The sequence below is a fragment of the Octopus bimaculoides genome, chromosome 16, assembly GCF_001194135.2.
Source record: "Octopus bimaculoides isolate UCB-OBI-ISO-001 chromosome 16, ASM119413v2, whole genome shotgun sequence".
Taxonomy (NCBI): domain Eukaryota; kingdom Metazoa; phylum Mollusca; class Cephalopoda; order Octopoda; family Octopodidae; genus Octopus; species Octopus bimaculoides.
In genome coordinates, this window is record NC_068996.1 from 50,292,234 (window position 1) to 50,301,190 (window position 8,957).

At 40.0% G+C, this 8,957-nt stretch overlaps 1 protein-coding gene across 1 annotated transcript in view; it reads right to left on the bottom strand.

Moving 5' to 3' along the window:
• The window catches only part of LOC106879644 (centriole and centriolar satellite protein OFD1), a 79,141-nt gene that overhangs the window by 27,278 nt on the left and 42,906 nt on the right, over positions 1-8,957 (bottom strand). Inside the window, exons 15-17 of the mRNA XM_014929306.2 lie at positions 7,793-7,944; positions 5,511-5,622; positions 147-192 (exon numbers count right to left, since the gene is read on the bottom strand). Coding sequence (XP_014784792.1) covers positions 147-192; positions 5,511-5,622; positions 7,793-7,944 — 310 coding nt within the window. The remainder of the gene's footprint in view (positions 1-146; positions 193-5,510; positions 5,623-7,792; positions 7,945-8,957) is intronic.

An 8,957-nucleotide genomic window follows, 5' to 3' on the forward strand; every position in this document is an offset into this window, starting at 1 on the left:
GGATTGCAGCAATGTGAAATGAAGTGTTTTGCTCAAGAACACAATGCACAGCCAGCCTGGGAATTGAAACCACGATCTCATGACTATAAGTGCAACGTGTCTAACCACTAGGCCACACGTGCCTTCACACCTAAAAATATACTTACCTAAAATATACTTTCTCAGCTTTCCGGGTTATTTCTTGATGCAATGCTGAAAAAAAAAAGACAAAAAAAAAAGAAAAAGAAAAAGATAAAAAAACGTAACAATAATAATAATTGACACAAGACCAGCAATTTTAAGAGGAAGGGGCAAGTTGATTACATCGACCCCGAAAGGATGAAAGGCAAAATTAACCTTGGAGGGATTTGAACTTGTAAAAAGAATTGGAGGAAATGTGGCTAAGCATCTTACCCAACTACCAAATGATTCTACCAATTCACTGCCTTTGATAGTAGTAGTAGTAGTAGTAGTAGTAGTAGTAGTAGTGGTAGTGGTAGCGGTAGTAGTAGTAGTAGTAGTAGTATAGTCGTAGTAGTAGTAGTAGAGTCGTAGTAGTAGTAGTAGTAGTAGTAGTCGTAGTAGTAGTAGTAGTAGTAGTAGTAGTAGTAGTAGAGTTGTAGTAGTAGTAGTAGTAGTAGTAGTAGTGGTAGTGGTAGTAGTAGTAGTAGTAGCCATCATCATCATTATCATCATTTAATGTGCCTTTTCTCTGCTAGCAGGGATTAAATGGTTTGACAGGAATTAGCAAGCTGGAGAGCTACACCAAGCTCTATTGTCTGTTTTTGGTTAGGGTTTCTTATTTCTTTACTGCCCACAAGGGGCTACACACAGAGGGGACAAACAAGGACAGACAAATGGATTAAGTCGATTAGATCGACTCCAGTGTGCAACTGCTACTTAATTTATCGACCCCGAAAGGATGAAAGGCAAAATTGACCTTGGCGGAATTTGAACTCAGAACGTAGCGGCAGACGAAATACCGCTAAGCTTTTCGCCCGGCGCGAAACATTTCTGCCAACTCTCCACCTTCAGGTTAGTGTTTCTATGGCTGGATGTCCCTACTTAATGGCAATTGCTTACATTACACTGCTTCACAGAGTAGACTGGATGCCAACCACTTTACAGATTCTACAGCATGTTTTTTTACGTGGCACCAGCACTGGTGAGGTCACCAAATAACTTGCAAGACAAATACACCACCTCAGGTGAGAAGGGTAGAGGTATGGAGGGAGGTAGCTTTGTGCCAGGTGAAGAGGGGTTAGAACATTGTTTTACCTAAGGACCCCTCTAGTTCCTATTTTATTAGTAAGGACCCCTATAGCTATTCGATGTTTAAGAAATCCTGTTGTATTTTTATAATTAAATGTTATTAGGAATTGCTTAAAAAAAATTGTTAAAATATTTAGTGTATTGTGGACCAATTTATTATGCATAAACTTTAATTGTCTGAAACAATTTTTTCATGGCTCCTGAAAAATTACCATGGACTCCCAATTTACTATATTGCATCTATGGACTCCCAAAAATCTTACATGGACCCTGGTTGAGAACAGCTGGGTTAGAATAATGATAGAGGAAGGACAGGAACAAGTGTCTTGCTGTAGGGAAGAGGAAGAGGCAAGTTGATTACATCGGGCATATGGCGTAGTGGGTAAGAGCGCGGGCTACTAACCCCAAGATTCCGAGTTCAATTCCAGGCTGTGACCTGAATAATAATAATAATAATAATAATAATAATAATAATAATAATAATAATAATATCTAAAAATACCTTAGGAATGAGAACCTAGGTTTGAAATTTCCCCAAGACACCTGAAGAAGGCTGGAGGATATATCAGCCGGAATGTTGTGTTAACAACAAACAAGATGAGGACAAATATCAGTCAAATGTAAAATAATTTCTCATCTTTTAAATATAGAATTGGAAGATTACCCAAGTTGGAAAGGGAAAAAAGATGGTGGTTGGTAATGAGGTGTTGGGGTATATCCTCAAGTTACTGGAAGGTGAATATAAATGGCAAAGAAGATTGGACAGGGTGAGTGTGGGAAGAGACTGACAGATGGAGCAAATGTAAACATGTTTCAAAAGTAAAATAAGTATATAATTAGAATATATACATCTAAATACTGACCCACAGACATACATACATATATTGCGAAATATATAACTTTATTTGTGTTTATTTACAGGAGAATTAAATTTATGTTTTATGTGCATATGTGTTTTTGTTTGATTCTTTTCTATTTTCTTTCTGCTTTCATCTTCTTCTTCATCTCGAACTTCAAATTCTGTTTTTGTTTTTCTGTTTTATAAATTTTTTTAACTTTACACTTTCCATGTTCACTTAGAAAAGAGAAAGATAGAGAAAGAGAGAGAAAGAAAGAAAGTAAGAAAGAAAGAGAGAGAGAAAAAACAGAAGTGAAATGAAACTACAAAATTGAAGAAGCTTGTTGGTCACAGCAGTAATAAGATTTTGAAAAAAAAAGGAACAAAAAAAAAAAGTGATGATAAACAATAAAAGATGCTTTGAAAAGGCCCTCCCTCACAAGTGTAAATTGGTGCAAATAAGAAATCAGAGCCAACCACTGACTGGAAGGTGGGGACATAGGTTGCACTATATGAGCATAAGAGAAGAAAGACAGGGCAGGTGAATAAATATTACATCTAAATGACTGGTGGATGAGGTGGGAGTGGGGGGTATAAATCACCACACAGCCACAAAGGGTCTGTGGCATATTTCTTAATAGATGAGCCTGGCGATACACCCAGTACACACATACAAATGCAGAGATACACACACACATATATACACATATGTGTATATTTATACACATACACGTTCATAAATATATATATATATATATACACTCTCGGAGTGGTTGGCGTTAGGAAGGGCATCCAGCTGTAGAAACTGCCAAATCAGATTGGAGCCTGGTGTAGCCATCTGGTTCACCAGTCCTCAGTCAAATCGTCCAACCCATGCTAGCATGGAAAGCGGACATTAAACGATGATGATGATGATGATGATATATATATATATATTATACACAGTAATCCCTTGCCATATCACAGTTCACCAATCATACACTTAGTACATCATGGATTTTTCAGGCTAATATACGTAAATTTATGTCATGGACTTCTCTGTATATTTTGGGTTTCTGTGGCTGATTGGTGTTTATATTTCTTTTAGATTCTAATTATTTCTGTGGTAAAATAAGCATTTTCACACCTAAAAATTTATAAAATAATAAATAAGAGTACAGTCACGGTACTGCACTGTATAAGACATTAATTAAAATATAATAAAAGTAAATACGTAGTGTACCTTAGATGAGTAAACAAAGAATCGGACATACTGTATGGGAAATGAAACTCGGAGGTGAGTGTGTGGTGTTGTTTTGCATTTATGATAAAATAAATATAGACAAATTATAAAAATAATAATAAAAAGTATACAGTACAGTACTGCTTCTACTTCATGGATTTTCAACAATCGCTTGGGGGGTGGGGTGGGGTGGGGGTGGAACATAACACTAATGATAGTTGAGGGATTACTGTACACACAGACATTCATATATTAATATATAAAAAACATAAATAACCATACACAAACACATGCACATGTCCTTTGTGCCCACTCCCCATCCCCAACCTACTGCACACAATCTATTCTCAACTGACAAACCTCCCCCACAACCCAGCTTCCCGACACCACCTTACCCCTCACCCACGTCCACCACCCACTGCATTCCCCTCCGTTGTCTCTCATGGACCTGCCTGCACACAATATGCCATTGTTGAATTTCTTCCCCCACAGCATATCCTTCCAATACCCCCTACCCCTGCTACTCCAGCTTGCCCACACCTCTTATCTACCACTCTCCTTTTGCAATCTCATGAGCCCACCTACCAACTCTCCCTCTTCAATAACCAGTCCACTCACCCCACCCCTACACACCATATCTTCACCATTTTCTCTCTCTCCTCTCTTTAACTCTCCCCACTCCCACATGAAGTAGCCATGGTTTCCCCTCTAATGCAAGACCCCTTTTGCTCTCCCTCAATACTACTCCTCACCTCAGTTGAGGATATCTTATTTTGCAAGTTACATGGCAACCTCACTGGTGCTGGTGCCACATAAAAAGCACCCAGTACACTCTGTAAAGTGGTTGGCGTTAGGAAGGACGTCCAGCTTTAGAACCATGTCAAGGCAGAGAGCAGAGCTTGGTGCAGTCATCTGGCTTTTCAGTTCCTGTCAAACCATCTGGGTTCAGACCCACTGTGTGGCACCTTGGGCAAGTATCTTCAACTACATCCTCAAACCAACCAAAGCCTTGTGAGTGCATTTGGAAGATGGAAACTGAAAGAAGCTGTTGTTTACCATGATGATGATGATCATCATTTTATGTCCATTTACCATGCTGGCATGAGTTGGAAGTCTGACAGGAAATGGCAAGTAAGAAGACTGCACCAATCCCTGCTATCTGCTTTGGCTTGGTTTCTTACAGCTGGATGTCCCTCCTAATGCCAACCACTTTACAGAGTGTACTGGGTGCTTATTATGTAGTACAGCCAATAAAAAGAGTTGCCATGAAATTACTGTGACGAGTGGGAAATCCAGTGTTTTGGACAATGACCTTCTTCAGGGAAAAGTTGAAAAGAAGAAAATTAATGAAGCACAGCAGAATTTTACATTTACTGACTGCAAATTAGAGGATGCACAATTCTGTTGTGTCTCATTAATTTCCCTCTTTTCAACTTTTCCCTGAAGAAGGACATTATACAAAATGTTTGGATTTTCCACTCTTCATGGCAAGTTCCTAGCAACTCATTTTATTAATTTTACTATGTAATAGAAGTTTTGATGATACAGACCAACACCAGCCTGTTTGGAGTCTGTTTTATCAAGTGTGAGCGTGTGTGTATGTGTGTCTGTGAATGTGGGTGTGTGTGGGTGTGTGTGTGGGTGCATGTGTGTGTGTCTGTAAGTATCATCATCATCGTTTAATGTCCGCTTTCCATGCTAGCATGGAAAGCAGACGTTAAATGATGATGATGATACTTACAGACACACACACACACTCTCAGACATACACACTCTCACAGACACACACACATGTGCATGTGTATGTGTGTGTGTCTGTCTGTGAATATGTATATGCATGTGTGTGTGTTTGTGCATGTATGCTTGTCAGCATGTGTGTGCGCATGTCTCTGTGAGTATGTGTGTCTGTGAGTATGTGCATGTGTGTACGAGCATGTGTGTGTGTGTGTGTGTATGTTTTTTTGCTGTCCACCCACCATTACTTGACAAATGGCATTGGTTTGTTTACATCCTTGTAACTTAGCAGTTTAGTAAAATGGACCAATAAACTAAGTAGCTAACTTAAAAAATAAGTGTTGGGGTTGATTTGTTTGAGTAGAAACCCTTCAAAGTGTTGCCCCAGCATGGCCACAGTGCAATGACTGAAACGAATAAAAGATAGAAGATAACAGACAAAACTAATTAAATATTTCCAATTACCTTTTTCTGCTAGCATCAAATTTGTCTGAAGTTCAGAATTCTTTAAATTGAGATCTTGGATCTGTTGAGATTGACTTGTGGTTTTTAGAAATAATTCTTTGTTTTTATTCATCTGCAAAGAAAGAAAACAATAATCACATCGGTTCTTAAAGATGCATTAATATTGGTTCACGCAAAATTGCTGCCCTTGTGCAGCAATTTTGCAGGAGGGATTTAGTGGAGCACTAAGAGCACCGTCTGAGCGCGATCGTTGCCAGAGCAGCTGCCTGGCTTCTGTGCCGGTGGCACGTAAACAGCTCCAGCATGATCGTTACCAACGTCGCCTTCCTGGCACTTGTGCCAGTGGCACGTGAAAAGACATTCGAGCGAGATCGTTGCCAGTGCCGATGGACTGGCTCCCGTGCAGGTGGCATGTAAAAAACACCGTTTTGAGCATGGCCGTTGCCAGTACCAGGTGACTGGCCCTCGTGCTGGTGGCACGTAAAAGCACCCACTACACTCTCAGAGTGGTTGGCGTTAGGAAGGGCATCCAGCTGTAGAAACATTGCCAGACCAGACTGGAGCCTGGAGTAGCCTTCTGGCTTGCCAGTCCTCAGTCAAATCGTCCAATCCATGCTAGCATGAAAAGCGAACGTTAAACGATGAGGATTGACCCAAGTGTTCAACTGGTACTTATTTTATTGACCCCAAAAAGATGAAAGGCAAACGTGATCTCAGTGGAATTTGAACTCAGAATGTAAAGATGGATGAAATGCTGCTAAGCATTCTGCAAGTTCATTGCCTTAAAAGGTTCATTAATATTAGTTTCTAAAATGGGCAAAAGACCTAATTATTTTTTATTTTTTGTGAGAGGATGGGCATAGTGAGTTCAGAAATCTAAAATAAAAGGGTAAAGAGTAAAGACACCCCCCCTTCGGTCATGAACGACCATAGGATTGCACTAAAGAGTTCCCCTCTGAGGCACAAGTCTGGGCAAGGTTGTTTATGGAAGACCAGCAGTCGCCAATGCATACCAGCCTCCCCTCTCCATGCCACTGATGTTATCCAAGGGAAAGGCAACTCATTTCTACAGCTGAGTGAACTGGAGCAATGTGAAATAAAGTGTCTTGCTCAAGAACACAACATGCAGCCTAGTCTGGGAATCGAACTCACTACCTTATGAGCATGAGCCTGATACTCTAACCATTGAGCCATGTGCCTTCATTGGAATATAAAGTACCAGTAATGTAACAGGGCCGATATAATTATTAAGCCCCTTCCTCCAAAATTGCTGGCCTTGTGCCTATATTAGAGAGTTCAATGGATTGTGAAACTACTTAGAAGTAAATGGGTGGAACCACTCATCATGATTGTGAGTAGGGGGTGGGGACCCAGTCTGCTGCTTCCTGCTTCTTGATGTTAAGAAGATCAACCAGTTGTAGAAACCATCCCCAAGCTGACTTTGGAGCTTAGTGCAGCCCTTCAACCACTAGCATAGCTAGAGGGGGTGGGAAGAAGGGGTGGTCCACCCCCACCCACCGGACAGCATTTTTGGTCTGCTGTAGGCAATATGTAATTTTTGTGGAGGCTGGGGGTGGCAAACTGAAAGGCTTCCCTGGGCAGCACACACTCTAGCTATGCTAATGCCTGCAGCTCTGTGGATCTTGTCAAACCATCTGAACCATGCCAGCAAGGAAAATGGATGCTAAATGATGATGATGTTGATGATGATGACGACATACAAGATGGATGGATAGAGTTGTTAGAATGTCAGAAAAACTGCCTTGTAGCATATGTTCCAGCTCTGTACATTCTGAGTTCAATTTCTGCCAAGAAAAATTGTGCCTTTCATCCATCACCATTGTGCCACAAGAATATGTGGAGTTCTTTACTAATCTAAACAATATTGTTAGCCTGGTGTATTAAAGGAGAGCTTATAAAGTATTTTGCATGGCTTGATAATCCCTCACTAGGACTGATAGAAGGAGAGAGAATGAGAGAGAGAGAGAGAGAGAGAGAGAGTTAACATAAAAAGTATAGAATGAGTATAGAATAGGCTCAAAAGAAACGAAGCTAACATGATCCGCTGGATGTGTAATGTCAGTGTGCACACATGACAGAGTAAGCGCCCTGGGAGAAATGTGGGACATAAGAAGCACCGGATGTGGCGTGCAAGAGAGACGTTTGCACTGGTATGGAGAGCTTATAAAGTAGCAAGCAATGAGTTAATGAATGCTGTGTGTGTGCACATGCACACACATACACACACACATGTATGTATGTACATATATTTATACACATACCTCCTCCTGAAGCCTGCTGTCTAGCTTTTCTTTGAATTCTTCATATACAACTTTTTCTTGTTTCACATCGAATCGACATCTTTCTGAGTTCTGTTTTGCAATCATTATTTCTTGATTCAGTTTGTAAATATCTTTAGCCATTTCTTCTTGACCTGTGGAGACAACAAAAAAAAAGTTAAAGTTAATATCTCTATTTAATAAAAGCCAATATAAATATCATTTGGCTGGTTGATTTCTCCAGTCAAGTTTCTACACTGTATAGAGAGAAGAGAAAGAGAAAGAATGAGAGAGAGAGCAAAAGAGAAAGAGAGAGAGAGAGAATTAACATAAGAAGTATAGAATGAGTGTGCATACTAGTCTTGGTAGCAGGCAATGAGTTAAGAAATGCTGTGTGTGCACGCATGCACGTACACACACACACACAAACTGAGAAAGAGAATCCCAAAGACAGAGGAGGTGAAGCAATCATCACCACCATTTAACGTCTGCTGTCCATGCTGGCAAGCGAGAGAGCTGCACCAGTCTGATTTGACATCGTTTCTACAGTTGGATGCCCTTCCTAAAACATCAACTACTTTACAGAGTATGCTGGGTGCTTTCACATGGCACCAGCACAGTACTGTTGCAGAGGAAGTGGCCTTAACACTTCTGCTGAGGAGTATGAGTCTTCTTGAGCACAACAAGGCGCCAGCATCTCAGTCCTTTGTCATCTCACCTGAAAAGTTAAGTGTTTTGGAAACACATACACACACACACACACATATATATATATATATATACACACACACATATATATAGTAATTTTAGTGTACAGTATTATATCCATTACAGCCGATCTTACCAATTGGTTTCACACTAGCAATTCAATGGTGTGTTAGGTAACAGTCTGATTATGTAATCCTGCACTCATCAGAGGTAGCCATTATATATATATATTTCCCCCACCACCTCCTCTTCCGGTCTTTTCATAATGTAACCTCGTGGGCATCGGTACCATTTTCCTCTTTCTCCGTTCTTCCATTCTCCGAACTTTCCATCTTTCCTTTCCTGAGCGTCCAATAATACTATCCATATCACGTCCTCACTTTGTTGTTTTTTTGTTTTTTGTTATTGCTTTTTTTTTAACTATATATATATATATATATATATATATATATATATATAT